Genomic DNA, 25,854 nt, shown 5'->3' with positions numbered 1-25,854 from the left:
TAATGCTGCATTTCTGTGGCTGTTGGACAGCACTTACAGGCTTCTAGTAACTAAACAATTTCCCTCTTTAGAATACATTTATTGCACAGCACAGTAAGAGTGCAGCAGAGACCAAGACTTTTTAACTGCTTAAATTATCCTCTTCCAGGAACACAAATAAATATGGACAGGTATTCAATGTTCTTTTTTTAAAAGATCTCAACCATTCTCATAGCTTTACTCTCAATTAACCTTTATTAAAAACTAAATCAACTTCACATCATCTCATTGGATCCTAGTCTATGCATGGGAAGCATTCTGGAATCATGCTTGTCTCTTTTTATTAGCATTTAATTCTGTGTTTGTTAAAAATAAACTCTATAATATGCTATTAATGCTCTGCTGCTGCCAGCTTAAATAAAATCAAGAAAACACGAGAGCTGCAGTTAAACAGCAAAAGCAATTTAAAAAAAATTATCACTGCCAAGCTACAAGTGTCTCCTGTTATCTCATTGATATACACACGGGAGTGTTGGCTTGGGACTGTTTATGTACCACATGGTTAATGATACCCTTCCTAGTCTTTTACAGTGTGATTAAAGTAAACAAGTAGCAAAAATGCCCTGAACTAAATTTCCTTGCTTTTGCTCCTCATGTGAATCCTTAATGATGGCAGATCTGAGACTCAAACAAAACTAAAGGCATGTGAGTGCAGACCAGCAACTGCACTTGTCAGACAAGTGTGTATATCAATGCAGACAGTATATTTTGGTGCATGAAATAATAAATGACATTTTCCCAGGTATGGTACAAAGTAATGAAACACGTGCAGAAACGCTGTAGAAAATGTAAAATATGATAATCCATCCTAAAGTAGAATTGCTCACAGATAATTGAAATTTCAGGGGAAAAATAATGGTTTTCTTAAGTACAGAATAATTAACAACTGAAGGAGTAACAAACAGCCTGAGGACAAGGAAGGAGCTCTCTACCAATCATTTGCTTCCCTAAAGAGGACATACTTTATTTAGAAAGCTTCATCCCATTCATTCAAACAATTAGCTGCATATTGTTACTAACAAATACTGACTATAAATAAGTTCTTTTTCAAAAATAAATACATCAACTCACAGTGGTGGAAAAATTAGAGCAACATTTACTGAAACAGGTTTTGAAAAAACAACTTCTACATATCTATCTACTTAAAATGGCTAAATATTTGCAGAATTCAGTGTTGTCAAAATTATGTAAATTGAAGTACCTTTGTCCAGAAGAGCTATCAAATTAAAAAGTTTATAAACAAAAATAAACAGAAATTTAGGGCAAGGGCACTATAATTACACTGCTCAATGGCTACTGCTCTCTATATAAAAAAAAGGAAAGTAACAAAAGTAGACTTTTACCCTTTATTTCAAAGCATGCAGTAGTTATTGCATTATACCAACTAAGCAGACAAACAAAGCAAGCAGCCCATATATTGTAGCAGCTGAAGTTTAAACAGCAATTTACCAGTGCCCTTTTAACTTCCTATACATTTCTTTGTTTTAATAACTTCTGGCTTCCTTGACCTTACGATAAAAAAAATCAATTAGTGTCTAGTGACAAGTTTATGTTTAAAAGCAGAACAGGTAGTGTGTTTATGCCAGCAAAATCTTCGTAGTGCTAAGTTTTGCCTTCCTCCCTTCATTTTACCTTCAGCTGTTCACTAGGTTAACTACAGAATACACTTCCAAGATCTGATCCAACTCCTTCAAAAGGCAACACATCTTATACTTCCTAACCCAGAGCAGCAAGTCACTGGGTGCCAAATTTAGCAGCCCAGGCTTTCCACACATCTACAGAACATCCACAGGATGATTCAGAGCCTCTAAATCAGGCAGTTGACCATCCCCCCCAGGAGAGTACTGGGAACATGAATCCTTATTTCGGCATTCATACGATAGGTATCTAAAGTTTTATGATAGAAACAGCTTGATTATAAGAGTGTAAGTGTTGCACTGAATTCAACAGGCTTTGGAAAAAAAATTCTCCAATGGCTAATTGCCCAATGGTTTTTTTCCCCCCATCTTCACAGAGTTTTATGATCTCCAGCCTGTACTTGCACTGCCACTGCATTGCTTAAAAAATGAACCACACAAGCCTCAGATTTTCTCTCCATCACCATAAATATGGTTGAACATGATGGCTGACAACATAAACTTTCAAGCTCACTTGACAACAGAGTATTTTTGAAGGCCAGTCTTGATTTTTCTCTATAATGTGAATAAAATAATAACAAAAAAAAGATTTATGAGCAAGCAATTGTCTGGTTTGGGCTACATTACAATGTGGTACAGAACATTAAGCTTTGCAACAAGATTAAATGTCTTTTACTTCTCTTTTGGCATTCCATACCCAGTGGAGTATAGATAGCAAGTTTCAAGTTTTTATTTTTGCCATATAAGATCACTTTACTGTTTTCTCTCCATTGTAATATGTATTTTATTTAATAAACTTTATAATTAAAAATTAATTATTAAATAATTAATAACAATAATTTTAAAAATTCCTACTCTATTCAAGGATTACAATTCAGAGGGGATTCATTTAGTTCCAATAATTTTAACATCTCTGTTTTAGGTTGCAGAGAGCTTCAAAAGTAGCTATTGAGGTAACACATTGCTTCATTTACAATGGAAATAGAATGCCTAATGCATTTTGTAGTGCAGTAATAACGAAGCTGTAGTATTTGCATAAAGCAGCCCACAGTAATATCAGGTATTGGTCCTGTCTGAAAAAAGGCCTTTTGACTTCTGCTACCTCAGTGCGGGCTCATTATCCCATCTGGTTGCACGTTACCACAGAGATGGGTGAAATCCACACTACAGAAAGCCACATTTGGGAAGGTTTGATACCTCAGCTGCGCCTAGAAAAGCTGAATGCACTGGGAGAGGGTGGTTTGCAATTTAACTCTTGGTGTGGACTGTGAGTGGCGAACAGATCGGCCAGGAAGGACCCATCACAGCACCATAAAGGTCTGCATTCCATTCTGTGCTTGTCATACAGCTGCTGGGACTGCCTGGAGCAGGGGATGGGAGAGGGCTCACCAGAGACCTCTGATGGCAAATTTCCACTCACTGTTTGCTGATGTAGTTCTTTGCTAGAGCTATTTCTCTTTTATTTATTATTTATTTCAGGTAAAGCCTGTTTGTCCATGAGTGTATTAAACATGTGGAGCACAAGCCAGTATTTTAGAAAAGACATACTTGTCCAAATTCAAAGAATTTGAGGCAGATGGTGGATGTTACCAGCACAGTACTCACTGCACTGCACAGCTGGGATTCTAAAACACGTTTGAGTTTTGCTTTCAGAATGGTTTTAATTTCTTTGATCATTCTTTGTTTCAGAGGATCGGTCTCTTTGCTTTATCAACTCATTATTTCCTAAAATTATCTCATTGTGATAGTCACAATGATCATCTTTTCTTCTTTTGGGTATATATTTAGGTAGTTCTGACTCAAACCTAAGAGCTGAACTCCAAATGGTCTTGCTATACCAACTATAACAACAAGCAGAGCAGAAAATTTCAGTTTTTCATCTGCTCAAGAGACAAACAGTCTCAGCAGAATCATGTATGAAAAATACTTGTACTGTGTCTGAGCATTTGTATAAGCATGCAGGAAATAATCTAAACTGTGTGTTCAACTTCATTATTGCCTCATTGCAAGTTTCACCTTGGAATTAAACTTAAATTGAGACTGAAATGAGTTTTGTCGTCCCTATTGTGCTGCACGGGAGGAGATTCTTTGTGACAGCAGGAAGAATGATTGTCTTTGGGATAGAAAACATAAAATTTGAGATACACCTGTCACAAAATAATTTTAAAAAATCACTTAAGACTACAAATACTTTTCTAGACTACAGTGCTCAGCACCCTCTTGCCAGTGAATACCTTTCTTCTGAAAATGAGAAACAGCGTCTGATTTAAAAAATGTTAGTGCACTGAAGTTTCACTGAAAATCAAGAATAGTTCTCTCACATTATATGAAGTGACCACATTTTCGTAGCACTTCTATCTCATAAAAATCTTCATCTACAAACAAGTATCTTCACCTGAAGATAGTAAACCAACAGGGCAACCCAGAACATGAGGGTCTCAAGTCTTTTAACTACATTTTAATTGCCAATCAAAGCATGCAAAACAATTAGAAACCACAGTGAAATGGAAATAAAAATAGTTTCCTGTCTTGGAAAAATATTTCTAAAGTTTGTAAGCCATTTAAAATAATTCACTTCATTAGGCCACATAAGTAAAGAGCAATGTGACAAACAAACAGAGCAATTCCTACATTTCTACATTTAATTTGATTGTAATTACATTTGTATGAGCATATCATGTGCACTGCCACACACACCAACATACATGGGAGGCAAAACTTTGATGTATGCAATGCTGCCTTCTCAAGGCACCACCAAAAGATGATTCCAGAAAAATATTTTATTGTCTTTTAATCTACTAGATTAAAATTATGCAAATTACAGTCAGATAGACTATAACTACAGCCACAAAAGAATATTCTAATACCTCTGTAGAGCAAAGTCAGCATGAACTATAAGGCTGTACCCACACTAAGGGCTTCATGGACTTCTGGAAGTCCCATCTCTGAAGTGTTCAAGGCCAGGTTGGACAGGGCTTTGATCCACTGGTCTAGTGGAAGGTGTCCCTGCCCATGGCAGCTGGTTGAAACTACATGACCTTTAAGGTCCTTTCCAACCCAAACCATTCTGTGATTCTATGAAACGATGTAATTTTCCCTCTGAGAAGGAGCAAAAGGATGAGAGTTGCAACAAGAAGACAAGACAGTGTTTACAGAATGCAGCAAGGCAAGTTAACAGGGCAAAAAACCAATCCTACAGAAGCCAAAAGAAAACCCCTCTACTTGGCAGCACATCTTGAGCCACTTCCATTGCACAAAATGGAAAATAAACGGCATCACAGTGGCCCAGCATGTGTAGTTCACTTTAAGAATAAATTCAAATAGCATCTTCACAGGGCAAATGATGTTATCTGTGTAACAGAAATGTCAAACTATATATAAAGTGATCATCTGCAAATTTGCTGATAAGACCATTGTAGCTGCAGACTTTTAAAAGAAAAAGATGACATAGGGAGCAACTTTCTCCCCTAGGCAACAACACAGCAAGGAAGCAAGAGAGGACTTTATTCAGTATATTGCTGAGGGAAGACTATCCATAAACACTCAGGCAGTTTATTCACCAGTTCAGGAGTGTCTAAGAGGAAAAGAGGCTTGAGCTGTGCAGCCAGCGCCGCTGCATGTGGTATGTCAGCATGAACCCAACTAGCAAAAAGGAGTGGGAAAATGAATTATTAATGTGCAGAATAGGGATTGTCAGTAAGCCAATAAATATTATTTACAAGCATTGCTATTGCACACTCAAGCACAGCAACAGGACTTTTATTTAAAGCAAAGTAGCCTATGAGAAGAGACTCTTTTAAAGAAAAAGTAGATCCACTTAAATTTCCAACAAAGGAGAGGACTGTGTTGTTGTAAGTGACCTGGCATCTCTATACCATCTTTCTCCCATTTAAAAGTGAAAAAAGATATGAGTGCATTTCTTTATCTCACCTTTTCCTTGTCAATTGTCTTTTTGAGTCAAGAACATTTGACATTAAAAAGTGTTTGCACATCTACTCATATCTCAGCTCCTGACCTATTTCTAATTATTTAACTAGTGATTATTAAATGAAAGGCATTTAGCACATATGCTTGTTAGCAGTTGAGGTGAGAAAGCGAAGAATACAATACAAATAAGAAATTACAAGGTATTAGAAATTACCAAATTTTCTTCAGGAAACAAACCTATGTTACATTTTTTTATTATAAGATCTTAAATGACAGAGAAGACACCTTAAAAACATCTAACAACATAAACTAGTAGCAACACATAAGCAGGACAGCACTTATTCTCAGTGCACACTGGTGACAACAAAAGCTGAAACAGCAAACACTGAATGTGTCAGAGACTTTTTAAAAACTCATGTATAAATATTCTAACCAGTTATAAGCAATATTATGAAAGCAGACTCTTGTGGAATTTCAGAATCAATCCATGCACCTTTGAGAATGAGATATCACTGTAACTGCTTGCCTTTGCCTGATGCTACTTTGATAATTTCAAAACCAGCCAATAATGTCTTTGCTACAGTGCCAATTTAATACATTTTATTTGCTTTCCTGAGGCATTCAATGCAACAGCCATTTTATTAGCCCTTTATTAGAACAAAGACCATGCCAGTCTTGGTTAAACTAAGTGTGCTAAAAGTCAAAACAAACAAAAAACCCAAAACAAACCAGAATAAGTGTTGATTTTTATTTCCTGGTTGAAATGTATTACAAAAAACATTCCACAACAACCTACTGTGAACTCTCCCATCTTCTGCTTATCACACCACCACAAGGCAATTTGCTGGAAGTTGCAAACTTTTCTGTGCTGATTACTTTGTATTCTGTAGATGCTCTGCTGTCAACAGTTATGAATGGGTTATAAAAGGATTTAAATAAAAAAAAAATCACCAACTTTGGAGCATCAAAGAATGTTTTTTGCAAAATGAATATAAAAATCAACATTACTTTGACAGGAATGATACATTTTCATCAGACTTGTCAGTTCAGCCAAGACACAAACTATTAACCAGATGATCCTACAGCAAGGTCTTTCTTACAAATACGTGACTGTATGGTCAGATTACACCTTAATCATTTCAATTTTTTAGTAATCTAAACAAGTTCCTCATATCTGACAACGCTGACTGGAGTGAGTCTGTGGTTGAGGAGTATATATTTATTTTTTTAAACCAAGGTGTATCTCATTGATATACTGCTGATAATAATTAGCTGATGCCCTTTTAGCCTGTCTTCCTCTAGAAGCAAAGGTTACATGTTAATTCTTGGTATGAGTGGAAGGGACATGCACCTGTGTGTTCCCTCTTTGGGCTGAGTTCAGCTAAATAAGAAAGCTCAAACACTACAATGTTCTCATCAGAGTGAGGAAATGCATAGTCAAGTTGCAGGAGACACAGTCAAAGGGGGAGGCTGTAGCATGAAAATCAAGCTGCTTACATGTGATGTTTGTATATGGGAGGGGCAGAAAGAGAAGATTTCTTATAAATGCTACACTGTGGAGAACCTTCAGTTTGGCCTCAGACAATCATTCCTCAAGAAAGTTTATAAGCCATGAAAGGATACAGAGAACTTTTAACCACCCTAAAAAGAGAAACAAACCTGACCTCATATTCCTTCAGTGAGCTAACTGTATTAGTATCATCAGTATATCAGCTTAAGTCCTGTCTATAATAGAGTTTATATTAAAAAAACAGATGCTTGGAATGTTTTCAGAGTTATTAAATTATCCCTCAAAAGTGTTATTTTCTCCTTTAAGGAATAAAAAAAAGCTACAAATAAGTGATTAAAAAGGAAAAAACCAAAACAACCATACCCCTAATACCACAATATACTACACAAACCTTTCATACAAGCATAAGTGAGGCTTCTGAGTACCACATGCAGAGGTATCTTCTGCCTCATTAACTGGTAACCCAGTTAGGAGGCTGGGTCATATACCTGAAGTAGATCATCCCATGACAGAAGATACAGGGAACAGTCACTCCCTTTCCACCCCGTGACCTTCCTGGTCTAAGGGACTTTAACCTTAGCTAAGTCTTCCCTGGGATCACAGCACCCTGCAGAGGTAGAAACTTGCTCTGGCACCTTCCTGGGGCATTAGGAGAATTTCCAACAGAGAAGAAAAGCTTTTCCTACTGCTGGAAGACAATACTCATGTGGCAACCCCCAGGTTGGGGAGAGAAGGTAAGATGGCAGGGAAGTAAGTCCACAGCAGGGCACAAGAACAGCACTGCAGAGGCACAGCCAAACCAGGGCCCAGTGATTTTGGCATTAGGGGTATGTTGAGAATCACAGTACAACTACGGCACCACCAGGTCCCAGGGTTGCAGGAACTACTTCAACTTTTCTAACAGTAGGAGTCAACTGGGGAGTGATTTGGCTGTGCATTTTGGGAGGACTCCAGCCTTTCCTTTGCACTAACCTCCTTATAAACACATGCTTCCTATTCACACAGACTATAGTAGAGGCTTAGGCTATTAAGAATGCAAGTTTCCAAAATTATCTCCCAAATTTATCTCAGAATGATCCAGAGAACAGGATAACAATATAATACTGCTGGCTGTGTTACTGGGTGTAGTTCCAGCCAACTACAGATAACATCGTGGAAGTAGGAAATACATAATAAACACATAACAATCCAAGTGAAAACTCTTTTGGTCATTCACTGCAAACAACTACTAGGACTTGTACTGCCAGGACACACTGAGAAACAACTTGTTGCTGCCAGCTATGCCAGTGAAAGTTTGCCAGTGGCTGCTATAATATTAAGGACACTCCAACATCACTCCACCAAATCATGCCACTGAACAGGAATCACTACTAAAACTAACTCCCTCAACTGAGCTCAAAAGGGCTACTGTCAAAAGAGTTCTTCAAACTACCATACACCAAGGTGATACTGCAGGAGAGCAACAAACAGGGAAACACTCACTGGAAAGAGGAAACAGAGCAGCAGACCAAAGGAGGAAAAGAACTCCATACACAATAGACAGTTTCTCAAAGGATGGTTGTAAAATTTGCGGGGAAAAAAATGTCTTTCTATTTTGGTCTCCAACATGATTTTGCCCTGTTTGCAGATTCTTTCCCTAAAAAAACACAAGCTAGAAAATTTAAGATCCAGTGGCTGAAGTTCAACAGGACCATAACTATTTGAAAGCAGAATTTTATAATAGAATGTTCCAGGTGGCCTTATGAATACGTAATACACAATAGAAGAGAATAAGGAGATGGAATGCAAGATTGTCTCATGTCTTATATAAAAAGCAATTCAGGTGACTAGACATGGGTGCCCATTAGGGGCCTCACCAGGGGCTGGGGCCAGGCTTGCAGCTGTGCCAAAGCAGTTGCCTCCATCCCATGCTTCCTCTTTCCCACAGGTGGACCTCAGGTGGTGCCACAGGGCAGCCAAGGCCTGGCCTCATCCCTCCATGGGGACAGGCCGCCACAGTTTGCCTGTCCAGAGAGCCTGCAGGACACTGGGGGCCATCAGACATATGTAGGGAGACCAGGGGAGACAGGGAGACTGGAGGAGACCTTCCCAACCCCAAGAGCTGCTGACAGGCAGGGAGTGCAGGTGCAGGAGGAAGAAAGGGCCACAGCCAGGCAGCCTCTCCCCTCGGCTTCCCTTGCAGATGAACAGCCCAACGCACAAGGTGTCACTGCCCCGTACCAAGGGGACACAGGATGACACTGCAAGCCAGGCAGTGGCATCCTGGCATGCACAAGATGCCAGTACCAGCTGCAAGAAGCCTCCTCTGCCAGTGGCATCCTTGGCTGCTTCTGCCAGGGGCAGGACAATGGCCATCACCATGGGCAGTAGTGCCCACCTTCTGCTTGTCCTGATTGCTTGGGGCACCCATGGGGAGCAGGGCACAGGCCACCCCTGATCACAAAAGCTGGCCCAATTCTCCAGGATCTGCAGGAAATATGGAGTCATCAGAGGGTGCTAGAGTTGCTGGAAGCAAATTTTTCGAACAGTTGTGGGCCCTTGGCTGAGGAGGAGAAAGAGTGGGAAGATGACGGACACCAAGAGCTGTGCCAAGGGGAAGACGTCAATGACAAGGAGCTGTCCCAAGAGGAAGACAAGACAGACCAAGAGCTGGCCAAAAGGGAAGGCAACAAGGAAAAAGAGTTGTCCTAAGGTGAATACAGGAGAGACCAAGAGTTGTCCCAACGGGAAGATGACAGTGATAAAGAGCTGTCCCAAAGGGAAGACAACAATGACAAAGGTATGTCCCAGTGGGAAGATGACAATGACAAAGAGCTCTCCCACAGGGAAGACTACAGTGACAAAGACATGTCCCAGCAGGAATATAGGAGAGACCAAGAGCTGTTCCAAGGGGAAGACAATGAGCAATAGCTGTTCCAAGGGGAAGGCAACAATGACAAAGAGCTGTCCCAAGGCGAAGATGACAATGATAAATAGCTACCCCAAGGACAAGACAGGAGAGACCAAAAGGTGTCCCAAGGGAAGATGTCGTCAGCTACAACACCTGGGACATCCCCTTGGACCCTACTGGGACCCTCATATTACTCCCCAGGATGGGTCCAGCTATCCCAGTAGCATGGACACAGAGGCGGCAGGAGAAGCATCTCATCTGAGTCTCTCCTGCCCCAGTGAGTGCCACAGACTCCAAGCCAGCAGCTGCTGCCCTGGCCAGAGCTCCCGAGGAAGAGGAGCATTTTGCAGCTCTTGCTCCTGAGGCACAAGAGGTGTCAACATCAGCCGCTTCTCCTGCCTTCAGTGAGCAGGTGGCAGCAGCAGGGGCAGAGAGCCAGGCAGCTGCCCCGCACAGCCCCTGCTGCCCACCCAGCTGGAAGCCAATGCCCTCAGCAGGCAGTGGGCAGGGGCAGTGGGAGTGGGTCGGTCCTGCCAGCATCAGAGACTGAGGAGGGGGCCTTGGCCAGGCACGAGGAAGAGAGGAAAGATGAGATCAACCGAGTGGTCCCAAGGGGAGTCTACAGAGTCCAAGACCTGTCCCAAGGGGAAGGTGACAGTGACAAAGAGCCGTCCCAAGGGGAAGACAAGACAAACCAAGAACTGTCCCAAAAGGAAGACGACAGAGAGCAAAGCTCATGTACTCCTGCAAATAGAGGCTCTCCAACCCAATCCTGCTCCTCACAAGGCACAGGCATTTGGCCCACACAGCCATGTGCCAATCCACGCCTTACCTACCCAGATGGAAGCCCATGCCCTCGGCGATCAGCGGGCTCTCCACAAGCCATGCCCATCCTGCCTCAGGAAAGTGCTCTGAGCTCTGTGCAGGCTGTTCTGGTGGCCCTACATGTCAGGATGGCCAGAGGATTAGTGCCCCGCTGCCAGTGCCAGGCTGGCCCCTGGAGGTGGCAGCTGGCATTGAGCCTGTGCAGAATCCCAAGGGATGCAAACTGAAACAGGGATGCTGGCTGAGAAAAGATGATTATGTGAGCAGGGAGCATTCCTAAAAAAAGAAAGTTTATGAAGGGATTAAGGGAGTCTAAACTGAGAGCAAAAATAAAACTAGAAGTGTCTGTTGCCTGCTTTCTACATAAGCTAACCAGAGCCTGACCATCATCTTTCTCCCCAAGAAATGCAGAATCTTCTACAACAAAACCACCTTTCTAGAACAGCAGCATGGTTGCTACTCCTTTCTGTGTCCCCTCCAACTTCTCAACAGTGACTGATGGGACTGCAGGAAGTCATGAGCTCTCCCTGCCCATGTTATATTATTCTGAGAAGAATATTGTTTGAGAGGCCATAATTCTTTAAGAGATAGCACATGGGATAATTTTAATGAGCTATTGTATGTTATTACTACTCGCTTAGTCTCATTTCCTTCTTCTTTCTTATCTAAATTTTAGACTTGGCAGTGTTGTTCAGCCTGAGAAATTTAGCTGTACGTGGTCAAAGCCACAGTAATTCAGCTGTAACAATAATTCCCTCACACTCTTTCAGAAAATCTTAATAGAAGTGAAATTTAATAGGGAGAAACTCGCTCTGGTGATTATAACACATCTCGTTTCTGATTCCTGGAAAGGCCTAGTCTTTCATGGAAGTTCTAAATAAGCAATAAAGCACCACCAAATGAATGAGGCAATTAGTGATGTTTTTCATAGACAACCAGAAGAATCTCAAAAGTGAACCCCAGACAATATTTTTGGGTAATATGATTGCTCGCAAGCTAGATTTGCGTTAACTATGGCAGGTGAAATCCCAGAGAACTATGGTCCTGTAAATCTATATATTGCAAAAGTGACAGAAACACTTTACATTAAAGAGATTTTTAGGAGCCTAAGCATTTTCCTTTTCCTTTTTTTCTTTTTTTTTAATTAATCAGCATGCAGTGTTTAAATTCACTTCTGCACTATTAAGGATCCAAACACAGACCGTGGTACTAAATGGGAGGGCAAATTTATTGGATAAAGGCTTTTTGTTCAGCGGGTTTTGAAAACTAAGTGATCATAGTGTGCACTGGTAATTAATTATACACCTGTCTCACTGTCTATACTGAACAATTAAATCATTCACAGAGAGGAAAGACATAGCTCAATTCCTATACTCTCATTTGGACCAAGGTATGGCAAATACTAATATGGGCTAGTTAACAGATTGTTTACCCTGTCAATATCTCACTGAGAAATAAAAAGTACAATAAAGAGAACAGAAGAACTCAGAGTAGGGCAAGTTTTTGATCAGAATTCCATTAAATCCAGTTCTTCTTTGAAGAACTGCGTCACATACATCCTCAAATAAAAGGTCAAGGATTCTCTTCAGCACAAAGATCATAGAGAATCCAAGTTTGTTTTTTGTGACAAAGCTAAAACCCAAACATGGCTTAACATTTTCTTTTTCAATGGAAAAGGAACTTTTTTTTTTTTTAAATACAATAAAATACTGTATACTGTGACTGATATATTAGTATATTTTCCTACTTGGTATTTAAAATTTCCTGGCACATTCTTGAAGAACCCACCTTTCCTAAGCAGTCACTGAAGGAGAAAACAGGTGCATTTCAAGGACTCACCCACCTAACACTGGAGTAAAAATTTAGACACAATACAGATTGCTACCTTCCCCCCCTTGGACTGACAGGAAAACTAAGCACTTACTTCAAAAGTCTCATTTAGTGTCTGCTATGTGGATGTAGAATGAGTCACATCTCTAAATATTCTCTGCAAGAGGAGCAAAGGTTTTTACTGTTTTACCTTGAACACCCATACCTCCCAAGGGATTAGTCCAAGGATATTATTACAGGTTTCAAGGAAAAGGCAACTATAATTAAGGTTACACAATGCTTTCCATTAAAATTCTGCTTTCAATTGTTAGTTCATTTTGAATGGGAAAATTCAAACTTACAAAGTCATTTAAAGAAGAAAAAAATACAGCTTTTTCATTTTCTTTTTTTTTTTTTTGAGATGATTACTAGTACCTTCATGCTGAAGAGCAGGATTTGATACTCTGCACCAAGGTAATAAAAATATGAGAGATGTAACTACTGTAAGAGCCTGCTCCTGCTAGACTCTCAAATCACCTCTTCCTAACAAAGTCCTGTTAAAATTCAGCAGGTACACGCTCTGGGGATTCGATATATGCTGAATGTGTGCAAGGTCAAGGGGCTAGACATCACTTTTCCTTGCTGTTCCTTTCCCTGGCAGACAAGGACCGCTACAATATGAAGCAAAAGCCATGAGGTAGGGGACTGGCTCTGCGGTTCCCTCTGGCTTGTGCCTGAGACCAGTGCCCAGACTCTGGAGATGAGAAGAAAGACAAAGGCAGCCACTCGTGCCACAAAGGAGGAAGGAGCAACCAGAGGGAAATATTCAAGATTAGTGAAAAAGTGGAAGATGAGAAAGTTCACATGAGAGAGTTCTCAGGTCTCTGAGGTGTTGGATCAGAAAGAAGCCCGAAAACAGTACGTGGGAAGAAGTTGGAAAACGAGGTACAGGAGAATGAAACTCCTGTAGTCAGCTGGGGAACATTCCCTTTCAAAATACGAACTCAAACATCTGACCCCAGTGAAACAGACAAATGTGTGGGACTATATTACAAAACAACTGCCAGTTTTACTTACTTAACTTGCCCATGTAGAAGCCTGAACATCACCAATGACCTTCCTGAGCCTGATACAGAATTAATAAAGTGTGCATGGGTTTCCCTTCTTTTATTTTTTTTCTTGGTTTGGTTTAAGTTTTAAAACCCAGAGATTTGCCTTAAAGACACATTGTAACATTCAATTCTGTGAAATTGAGAAGTTATATTACAAAACCTTAGATTTAACACAGCATTTTCAACCTACTGTTTGATACTCTGCCCACAATGGCTGTCTACAATTTTCCTCCTCCTTCCAGAAGGACAGTCAGAAACAGAACTATTCTGTAGGGCCCCAGCAAGGTGTCAATGGCATTGATTCTCATTATGTCTTGTGACCATCTCTCTCCATTTAGTTTTGTTTCCCTCTGCACTCTGTTGCTATTAAAAAAAAGTAGTAATTTAGTTTTAGAAAATAAAACTCATGGTCGTTCAATACACCAAAATTGGACCTTACTGTTACTTAAAGCTCAGGTCTCTGTCAATATATCAGTTAATGCAAATCATCTAAAAATACAGACGTTAAGTTTCTAAAGAGTAATAGAAGGATGCAAAAATCTGTATTGGAAGTTAGGCTCTCCTTTTTAAAGTTTTTTTTTACACTGCACTAACACTCTTAGAAAAAAAAAAAAGGTGAAGAAGGTCAGATGGGCCGGAAAAATGGAACCATTAGAGGAGAACTTGTGCTTCCTCTTCTGTGTGACCCCTCACATGCTGCATCTATTGCCACAAGCTCACATGGGCCAGATGAAAGCTGGGAGATGTAAGAAAGGCATGGAGAGATTTGCATGTGGACCGCTGTCTTTCATCCTTTCCCTTTGCTCCTGCTTCCTAGTCCATGTAGCAATCACAGCTCTGGTGTTTGGTATAGGCTCCTCCACGGCCGAGGCCCATCTCAGCCTGGACCTATGGCTTGCACCCAGAACATCTGAAAGTCCCTGATTAAAGAGCTATTCCTCCTATTCAACCCACACACCTTTAAGAAAAGCTGTCCTCAAACAGCTCTTTAAAAAGGAGATATTTTCTTCATAACTGGGTCATCAAAAGCCCAGTACCTTGTTGCCCAGACCACGCAATCTTTGTACTTGTGCTTCAATCAGATTTTTGACAGGCAATTTATCTAAAATAACCCTAAATATGCTTAGCTGCAGTTTCAAGTGAAAACGTGCCCCACATTGAGTCAAATTTTGTATTCAATGTCAGAAATATCTGACAGGTATTGTGCCCTGCTAAGAATGATGCTAAGGCTTAAAGTGTGAAGGATTCACTGTAGTCAGTGGATTCGTCATTTCTACTTTTGAGGCTTTACTGGAAACATGCTCAAAGACCTGAGATTCTGAGGTTGCTCACTGCCCCATGGCCTCCAAAAGGGACCCTATCATTGAAACATTAAAACTAGAAAGGTTCAGAAAAGAAAAAAATTTTACAAAAGGAAAAAACTATGAAATTCATTTTACAGAACTGCTTCACTATGTGCTGCCCACCAGGGTCCATCCTCCTCTAGGCAGTGGTCAGCTCTATATATGAAAAGTAGAATCACGTGACAGATACTGCAGTGAACTTGGGTAAATCAGTTTTGTCTCTCTACTGTCTCTTGGAATAGAGTTAACATTGAATGATAGGAAATATTCACATATTGGTGAACAGAAAAATAAGAATACTGATGCTTGCAAAAAACGAATTGAAACTGGCAGCAACATTATAAAGATTATTTTAATATGAAGTGAATGGCAAGCACTTGATACAGAGGGGATAATATATTGATTTTTCTCATTCTGCACTATCTATGTCACTAAGATCAATGGAAGTCACTTACCTATATCAAGGCAATTATAATATGTGGAATTATTTATAGAATAGTTGCTTCAGGTACACACCAATTGCAGCATCATAATGGTTAGAGTTACAACCAGAAGACAAAACCATCTATTACATATTGTAAATGATAAAGCTTGCTGTCATTGTTTCACCACATTTTTCATAAGCTAAAGAAAGAACTAATAGAAGGATTTTTGTACAGCTTTTTTAAAGCAGTAATAAACATTTTATAGTTTATCACTACAAGATAACAATTCCATTTACAAACTAAGTCATTAAAAAACTAGAAGTATTTTCCAGAAGTGGATTGTGCAGTGTACACTGAAGCAAATACACTGAAACATCTGAAATTGTTCTGGATTGCTCAAAATTCTGGGGGCATCAAAGAAGTCAAAAAGCAGCAGCACACAGAAACCCAGATCTCCAAACTTCTGGTGGCAAGAAAGTACGAACCTGTAAGTACATGCTTCCCTTTTACAACAGTCAGCAAAGCTGTGTCAGCACTGGCAGGAAAAGAAAAAGCTTTACAGCTACACAGGCACCTTTATAATTTTCATATCTCAAAACGATGGCATTTCCAATAAAAGCTGCTTTTGAATCACCATTTATTTTTACAACTCACTTAGTTTCACAGTATTCTCTATCTCCTACTGTTAACTCTTGAAAGAAGCCTTTCAAAAATCAATCCAGTCTGTTAGGATTCTCGATGTTAAAATTGAATTTTTCTTGTCTATTTGTTCTTTTGAAAGGCTTAAAAGCAATTTGTAACCATCAGCATAAAGGGATTTGATTGATAAAGTTCAACAAAGTGATCTAGAGAAGATTTATTGGGGGAAAACTGCTAAAATTGTAAATTAAATGGCAAACAGTTTTTCTCTGTGTGCTCTTGAAACAAAATAGGTTTTTTCAGATGTGAAAATCATTCTAAAAGCTTCTACAAGTAGTTAATGAAGATTTTAGAAATGCAAAGCATAATCTTTCAAATAACAAGCTACAACAATAATCAAATAAAAAGAAACTATAAAAGCCCAAGTGCCACAATGACTACAAAACAAGCCTGTAGACCTCATTCACACAAACCTCAAAAACATAGCTGCCAAGCTTCCCTCAGGAAAAATACAGGAGATTTAGCTGAAATACCATTATATCTCTTGCTGTGGAAATTATGGCCTTTTTTTTTTTCCTCCTCTCTTCTGCCTGTCTGCTCTTCCCAGCTTGCTCTCCCAAATTGCCTTTCTCTGCAAATCACCTTTCACCATCTGCCCACGAGAGCAGTCACACACTGCTCCAGGGAGAAATGCCAGTGTCCCTTCCACCACTGCTCCAGAAGCACCTCCAGCAACTGAGGGGCAGTGGGGAGGAAGAAGCAGTCCCTGCTGAATGACTGTAGCACCAAAGATAGAAAAAAAAAAAAAAAGCACCCAAAGCCAGTTCTTAAACTGCCTGACGAACTCTCAGTGGAAGCACCATGGAGTTATGTGTCCCCATTTGACACTTTGCTCTCCTGTTCTAAATTTTTGGGCCTACATTCACCAGCTCATGAGGCAAAAAAAAAAAAAAGAAAAGTAAGTTGGCTGCTATTTTTTTTTTTAACTTCCAGTTTTGTGAACAGTGTTATACTGATAGAAATTAGCTTCGCTAAAAGACATATTTATTTATTTATTATCCTGACAGTGCAGGTTATTTTTTGTATGCTACTGCCACTACTTGCAAGGCCTTTGCTTTAATACTTAGACTACTGTACCACCCAAGTCAAAATTATTACCTTCCATCCAACACACCTTTCATCTACTTTAGTGCCAGGCTGTTTCAAATTCATTTACAGGCTAAGAGTAGGATAAAGTTTTTCTCTGTTTAAAACTATAGCAAAACCATAGACTTGACAGTTTTGTAGTGGTACTTCAGCCTCATATACCCATCTCCTAGTTTATTTTTTAAGCATTCTCCAGATTTTTTTGGATTTTCACCATACTTTTGTGACTCCAAATTACTGTTATCTACAAATATAACTAACATCTTAATATCCTCAACTTTCAAATCAGTTACACAATATAAAACCACTCAAAGTTGCTTACATTTTAATCTACAAAAACCTGCTAGACTTTTCTACTAAGAAGTTAGGTTTTTTTTAAATCACGTGTATGTCTGCAAAACTTTTCCAATCCACTACTCAATGTTATTCTAACATAATAACGGTTTTATATTATTAGTTTTCCTGTATCTGGTAATTTGCTGTAGCTAAATACCTATCTGTATTTATTGGAGACATAACAGAAAAAAACCAAAAAAAGTATTTGAGATGCCGACACAAATGAAATTTAACACGGAAAACTCAGAATAGATAAAACATGTAGTTATGAAAGACTGCACACAAGTCATTCACTCACTGAATTACTGCAGGGACTGAGGGATTATGCAAGGTAAGGATACATACAAAACAATACACCTCAGTTTAATACATCACACTGCACCAGCACCTTGTGAACCAACTCTACATCTGAGCCATTTCAGTCCTCTGCTCATTTACTCTTTGTAAAATTATCCTTTTTCTTTAAAATACCTATCTTTGCCAAAAGACAAAAGGACCCTATGCATGTAAACCTACAGTATTAATCCCAATGTTAAACAAATAATTTGACAATACAAAGTATTAAGGTCAAGAATTACCCATTACAGATTTTAAACATTACTTAATACTTAAATACTTAATACTTTAAGCTTACTTAATATGTTATTCACAAATCCAACATATAAACAATTTGTGTTTCACATAAATGCAAGATAAGATTCAGTTATTTCTTTGCAGGCTGACCAGAGTGTTTTCTGTTAGTTTTGTAGCGATCTTTGTTTATATATTATTTTAATGTTGTGTATAAATTTTTTTAAACTCCCATAGAAAATATTATTAAAACCATTATGATATGATTAAAACCATGTGATTAAACTCATTAAAACCAATGATGAAAGTTTTTTTAGAGAATCTAGCATCTGGATTCATTTTATGATCAAAACTTGTTCGCTCAATGAGTTTTTTTTATTCATCAAAGATTCAGGTAATCAGAAATCTTTACATCTTTTAATTACACATTCTTGATAACATCAGTCTCAATTTCAGCATAGTTGCAATTTGGAATAACACATTTTAATTATTTTTTTAAAGCATAGTAAAGATTTCATCAGATATTAGTGGCAACCACCATCTGTCCAAAGCTACGTGGTTGTTTCTTTTATTTTTAACAACATGAGCTAGTAAGAATTACCGACTGTAACAAATGCTTATTTTGCTTTCCCAGTCTTTGTATAAATTTTATACAAATTATTTAACGAATGTGGAAAAGTTTTTAAAAGTGTTCTTAAAACAGAAAAGTAGCTGCTCTTTACCTTGGTCAAATTCTACGGTGGGTGAGTTGATACTTGGAAAGTTTCATATATCTGTCTCAGAAACTGTTAATTAGTGATAAAACACACAGTTGCACAGACCCTGCAGGCAAAGAGCGACTTACCAGCTGGCACACTGCTGGTCAGCTAAGTCAGGGCTGGGTTTATGGTGCCCTTAAAACCAGCTTTAAGACAGCTCAGTACTGCAGTCCCTGGCTCAGCTCAAAACGCGAGGGACAGGCAAAAACCTCCACGTACCTTCTCATGCAGTCCAGCGCCCGGATGAAGAAGTCCTTGTGAAGCTGATGCTCGTCCCTCAGGATGGAGCACTGCTCCAGCGTCACCGACATGGATGTCCGGTCTTTGGCACTTTTGCAACAGGTGAAGCGGACGCCGTTCAGCTTCCGGCAAATCTGAAACACGGGCAGGCGTCAAAGGTGGGCCCCTCTCACACCAGGGAGACTGTGCAACTCCTACAGCTTTGCAGTCCCAGAAAAGGAATACAGAGAACTACAGCGTTCCTCGAGGAGAAAAGAGCTATTAAAAGATTTCCGAACTCCAACCTGGATCATATGGCTGCTGACCTGTGTCTGTGCAGTTAAATCAGTTGTTAGCACTGCCCTGGGGATGCTCCTATGCTGTTATGCCCATGTTGGCCTGACACAGGGTCATGAAAGATGAAAATGTTGTCCTGAAAAGAACTGTAAATTTTTCTTTTGTTTGTAAATTTGTATCATTAACACTCTACAAAAACAGCACCAAGAGATTATAGCTATATAGCCCACTTCCATTTGTCCAAATGACACATTTTAAAAGAAGATATTCAGGGCTTCTGTTAGCAGGACAAGCCTAAAATAACCCACCCAACCGAGGAAAAGGGAACCCTTATCACATTTAGGAGAGTGGTGCACACAACCTTGTACTGCAGTCGCAATCAAGTCTCTCTCCTGCCCACCCCAACACCCCCCCCCAAGAGAGGCAAGAAACAGATGGTGGACCCAACAAAAAAAATCTACCATACTTAGTCCTAAGCATTTTTAGCAAGTTACTAAAATATCTACACACACTACAGCTTACCAAACCATTAAATCCAATTTTCTGAACTTGAAATAAAAAGGATTTGTGTTAGCCTAGGCTATAAAAGGAAAAGCTGCTTCATGGTTTCTTCACTTTCTGTGACAACCACACTATTCAATGAAAACTTAATGGTCTGAATATCTGATGAATAAAGAAAAACCTTGATAGATCTTAACTCAGACACATGAACACAGCAGACTAACTCCTCGTGAGGGTATGGATTCAGACACATCTGAAATTAAAGTCTTTATGCTCAACAGGTAAACTGTTCCATGTATTTTTTTCCATATGAAAGCTTAACACAAATGACTGCCATGGATTGCCTACTTTCACTGTATACTTCAACAAAATTATAAGGGACAAGGGAAACATGACATTTTTTAAGGATAATTTCTCACCTTAAGAATCAATCTGTGGTTGTACCAGCCCATTAGTTTATACTTTGGGTTCAAACAATATTTTACTAGAAAAAGAAGAATTTGAAGGAGAACTGCTGTGCCCAAGTGTGGGTCTACCTTTCCCCTGATATTATTTGTCCTTTGCTTGCTCCTAACCCCAGAGGAGCATAGGTACAACAGTACCAAATCCTGAAATGATTATAAAAATGGGCAAGGCAATAAATTACAGCAGTAATCATCCTAGGGAGCTTCCCAGCTTGGCTATCAAGTGACAGCTTGCAGGATGAAACTGGAACATGATCTTCATAATGTCACTTCAGCAAATAAGCATTTCTTCATCTCTTAATTGCATTCTCAGAAATTCTATTAAAATCAATGGCCCAGAAAATACATACAGTCTTTAAGGTCTTTGCAATAGCATGGTAATGGTGATCTCAAAAGTTTAGTTCAGGGAATCAACTAATTGAATCTATCTTAGAAACCAAAGAGGTTCAGGGTAGTGAAGGAGAAACTACGAGTCTTTCTTCCATCCTATAATTCTAAATTTTAAAACTTAAATCTGTTTAAAAATTTGAACAGTTGCATTGGGATTTAAATAAAGTACTATATGATAATTTTCTTAAATAATGCTGTGAAAGAAGTTAACTGCCTAATTGAAGGGATTAATTCTCTTTACACTAGTCTCTTTGGAAGTCCATGAGTCATTGTGACAATTTGACATGAATGAGTCATAAAAACCACCCAGGTAATTATTCTGGATGAGTGGTGGGTTCTGATGCAGGGAAGGGAGACTAAATCCCAAATCTGGGCTGACAGCACACGAACAAAGCACTGGCTAGTGAGAGTTGGTTTTCAACTGAGAAGCATTCTAGGCACAACAAGCAAATTACCACAGCCACCCACAAGCTTACTTTTTACTGAATTTCAGTACAAATGTCTCAATTTTAAAGTGGACTAAATAGAAAACAGTATATTAAGTTAAATAATGAAATTAAAAAAATCCTTAGATGAGGATTTAAGGAGAAATATAGGCTAACCTCCTAGGCTAGCCAAGACAAATCCTTAAAATGACTCAGTTCCCTAAGCAGCTGCAGTCAAACAAAATAAGTAATTACAATGGGCAAACACAATGCTCTGATGCTCTAGAAATCTAATAAGAGACAATAGCAAATATCTAGTAATAGCATCATATCAGAATACATGGTTTATCATTAGTGTCCAGCCCGAATTTTATTCTCAATTTTGCTCACTTATTTCCCAAATAAATTGAAGATATAGGAGGAGGAGAAATAGACTTAGCTTTTATTAGATTTATTCTCACAGTCCCAATACAACAGGGATTACATGAGGTGCAGATACATGTGCACATCCATGTAGAATCTCATGCATCTACTGCAATAAAAAAGTGATATTTCACCGCTACTGCAATAATCAAGTTATATCCTTATATCCTTTTCAGTAAATAAATGGAACATGGTATAACAGTGTGTAGATCGATGCTTTCAGAAATACACATTTCAGAAAGTTACTGTAAGGTAACCTAAAGAGAAATAGAATTCAGAGAAGGAAAAATCTGAAACACTCTGTATGTCCAAAGACTACATTTTACCCATGGAATTATTTTCAGGGAACCCAGACTAGATGGTAGAATAAAACTTTCTGTATCCAAAGATTAGGCACATTCTGCTATATTCTTTGTAGCTCATTTTATACTATCCTGTAGTGATATATCTTTTACTTTTTTCAAAAGCAATGTTTCATAGCAACTGCAGAACTGGTACTGCAAGAAAAGCTTATACTTTTACTTACAAAGGATTTATACTTCAATAGCATGTGATAATATTTATTAACCACATGGCAAAATGTTACTAGCAATATGAAAGTTACAGCAGTGTTATTAATACAAAGACAAAGTTAATATTGTCTTTTTCCTGGTCTTAATGAAAGGTCATGGAAAGTTTTATTAATAATTTTGTATCAAATATTTATTTTCCTTGAAGGGTATATACATTTGAAAGTCTCCCAAAACACAAAGTCTTGCTTCAGTTTCAGCAGATATCAAAGACTCAAGTCCTTGCTTGTATAAGCAGGTAGAGATGCCAAGGGTACTCTTCTAAACCTAAGACAGTTAGCTGTCTGAATTTCACATTCCTGAAAAGCCTGACCTCTTTATAAACATCTAAGGCTTGTGGTTTTTTTAACATGTATGTGGAAACCCCACTCAATTGGGAAACAGAAAGGAATTATGTGATTAGAGCAAAGTAAGTATTAATCACTGTTTGATAAACAATTTTTATTGTGTTCTCCTTGTGTCTGAAGGTCTGTCCTTTTCACATCCTTTGCGACACTTATTTATAAAAGTACTTTAATTACAGAAAATCAAAAGGTGAATGCAGCAATCGTAAATAAAAATCAGAGCAAGCAATCACGTCCCACATCGTACCTCAAATTTTATTGACATTAAATAAAATTTTATTTTGAATAACAAAGTTTTACTTTGTCCATGAAGGGACATGATTTTAAACAAAAAAAGTTAGATACTGTAACTGTATTGTCTCTCTCATATGAGGTGATGTATTTACAGCTATGTGTGATCCCTCAAGGAAATGATTCTGCCCATGTAAGGGATGAAGGGCTTCCTCTGCCCAAAACCAGAGTCAGCTAGCTGAAGGAAAAAACATGCCCCAAACAAAAATCCAAACCTCTTTTACCCTGTAACACAACTCAGTGAGATAAAAGAAAAACCCTGCATCTGGGACAAAACAACCTCGAGCAGCAACCCAGGCCACAGACTGCCTGGCCAGAAAAGGTCCTGGAGAATGAAGGGGACAACAAAGTAACCAAGACCATCGCTTGCTCAAACTCCATCCAGTTCTACCGCTTTAAAAAGTGAGACAAAGAAAATATCTGTAATTTAAGTGGAGGAAGATGAGATACATTCATGAGTGGGATGAGAAACTATGAGAGCAGGTATGTTAGAAAGCTATTTCAGCACATCTACCTACTTTAATCATTGAGTTTTCCATTATACCCTTAAAATCCATTGCACTTACAATATCAGCAGGCATGTGAAAATTAGTTAATCATGTGAACCTATTTGAAATAAGAGAGCTTACCGTTGCAGCCAGCCACATGATTTCTACATTCTTTCTCCTTTTGGCCTGGATATTTTGATGAAGATTTTCTAGCAATCCCTTTAAATCATTTTGTTCTTGAAAATGTGGTAGACCTGGAAAAAAAGGATGATAAGAGTGCTCATTATGGTAAGGCTGCTGATACGGTTTTCCTGGCTTAAAGAATGCCCATAGTAAAGCACAGGTCTATTATTTACAGCCTTGTTTGGGAACAAAGGATGGAAATTACCAGCTAAATATTTAGAGAATAAGCAAATCTCATGTCTTTCTGAGTATTGGGTTGTCCTCCCTAAGATATTCACTTAAATTTGGAAAACTAAGGTGTCTTCAACTTTTATAAATGGATGGTGAAAACCAAAACCAAATCTCTGCTGTAGTTCTGTTTATCAACTATTACAGACAATCAGTGGAAATCAGAAGAAAAAAACCTGAGTGTATTAAAACCTACCTTGATGGGAGGACTTTTTATTTTAAGTCAAAATATTTTGCCTTTGTTTTCAAAATTAAACATCTTATTTTTGCTTTGAAATGATGCCTTAGTTCCTTATATAACATAACATGAAGTTAAACAGCACTGAATATCCCCTCTAAAATTTAACAAAGGATATTTCTCAGTCTGAAATTAAATGAGGCTTCAATTTTGAAGTACAAAATAATTTCAGGTTTGCTTAAAATTCAAAATCTTACCTTCTTGTTCTGCGTATGGCAGCTGAGCTAAAGTTTAGTTTATTATATATCTCTAGCAAAAATTCAAGAGTTTCTGCTTCGTATGTATATATAGCAGGGGTTTGTTCTAATGTTACCTTTATCTTCCCTAGTTTTGAAAATCAGTAGAAACAACTAAAATCTGTTTTTTTAAATTATTTCTTCTTATGGTGGTGAAGTAAATAGAAATTTAATTATAGTTATCACCAAAAAAAGGCTCAGAATCAGCTGAAACAAAGTGAAACCAAATTGATAAATGGATACAGTGCCTTCAACAAGAAGTAAGTTGTTCCATTCAGTGGGAAAAAAAAAACAAAACAAAACAACAACCCAAGATTTATATTCAACTGAAAGTGTAAAAATGAGGTAACTATTAATGAAGGTCAATATCTGTTCTCCCAGTCTGATCAAAGCTGAAATGATGCCTCTTATCAACAGGTTTTATACCTTTTATATCTAACAAATTCTGTAGTTTCCCTTATCCATGATGCTTAGTAAGAAGAAATTTAAATATGCTCAAAAAGAACTATTCAAAAAATGTCTTAGTTGCCTTTCTCATATTGTGCTGCCTAAAACAAAAAAAACAAGCAAACAAATAAAAGCTGGAAAAAATACATCCAAACTAGTTTTGTAATAATCTGACTGTGGATTGTTTTATCTGTGTATTATACACTTAGATAATGCAGAGCACAAAAAAATACATCAGAACCTGCTAGACAATTATACTTATGCTGCATCTGTTTCTTTAAAACACAAAGCACACAATGACAAAAATGCTTCAAGATTATGGGAATGTATCACTAGGTAAACATTTTATTCCTTTCAGGCAGTTTTCCTTTGGTTCACAGCAGAAAATTCAACGTCTCAGAGAGGTGACTTCACGATAGGTAAACCAAGACTCTCCTAATTTATAACACTGCCAAATGAGCTGCACCTTGGCTGGAAGTGATCTATTGCTTAAATTCCTTGTGTCACTAAGCAGTATTAAACCATCAAATCAGTCTCAGATTATAAGACTCCCTAAGAGGGAGGAGCCTGGAAGTAAAGACAGACTCATTATAAATGGTGAAAATGCATGTACTGCTACAGGCATTATTGATGCTATGAAGGAAAACCCTTATCCTTGCAGGATTTTGAAACCATGCATGCACCCCTCTTCTCACACTGGGACAATGGGATGCTGTGGGTGTTACGTAGCAAACCAGCAACAGCAGTGTTATGCCTTCAGCTCTTTAAATTGAGTTTCAATCTGTTGTTTTCAATTAACTATGTACTACTAACCAAAAATCTTATATTTTTGGACTCGTAACATCATTAGCTATTCCGTAAAAGCAGTACTGGTGCGGTGCCTAAACCAGAACTGTATTTGACTGGCATTTTTGGTAGTAATCTTTTTGGAAACACACTGTTGTTTTCAGGATTTCCTATGAAAGAATTAAAGAGGATATGAAACAGATAAGTGACAGAGGGTATGTTCATCTCAAAGAAGACAGAAAGTCAGTGTTTGGGATATACAGCTACAAGCTAGAATATTATTGATAAGGGGAATTACAGAGATGAGTGAAAAACTAATAGAAAAAAAATAGAAACTCCCTTTCTGGGAGTGGAAAATT

General features: G+C 38.4%; 1 protein-coding gene across 7 annotated transcripts in view; it reads right to left on the bottom strand.

The window, feature by feature from the left end:
- Positions 1-25,854, bottom strand: part of INPP4B (inositol polyphosphate-4-phosphatase type II B) — a 332,585-nt gene that overhangs the window by 17,225 nt on the left and 289,506 nt on the right. For all 7 annotated transcript variants that reach the window (XM_064651566.1, XM_064651565.1, XM_064651568.1 and 4 more), the window contains 2 exons: positions 23,519-23,631; positions 19,186-19,340 (listed from right to left, as the gene is read on the bottom strand). In XM_064651566.1, the coding sequence (XP_064507636.1) occupies positions 19,186-19,340; positions 23,519-23,631 (268 nt within the window). The remainder of the gene's footprint in view (positions 1-19,185; positions 19,341-23,518; positions 23,632-25,854) is intronic.

This window comes from Pseudopipra pipra, chromosome 4, assembly GCF_036250125.1.
Source record: "Pseudopipra pipra isolate bDixPip1 chromosome 4, bDixPip1.hap1, whole genome shotgun sequence".
In the NCBI taxonomy this organism is placed as follows: Eukaryota; Metazoa; Chordata; class Aves; order Passeriformes; family Pipridae; genus Pseudopipra; species Pseudopipra pipra.
This window is presented reverse-complemented; position numbering and strand designations above follow the sequence as displayed.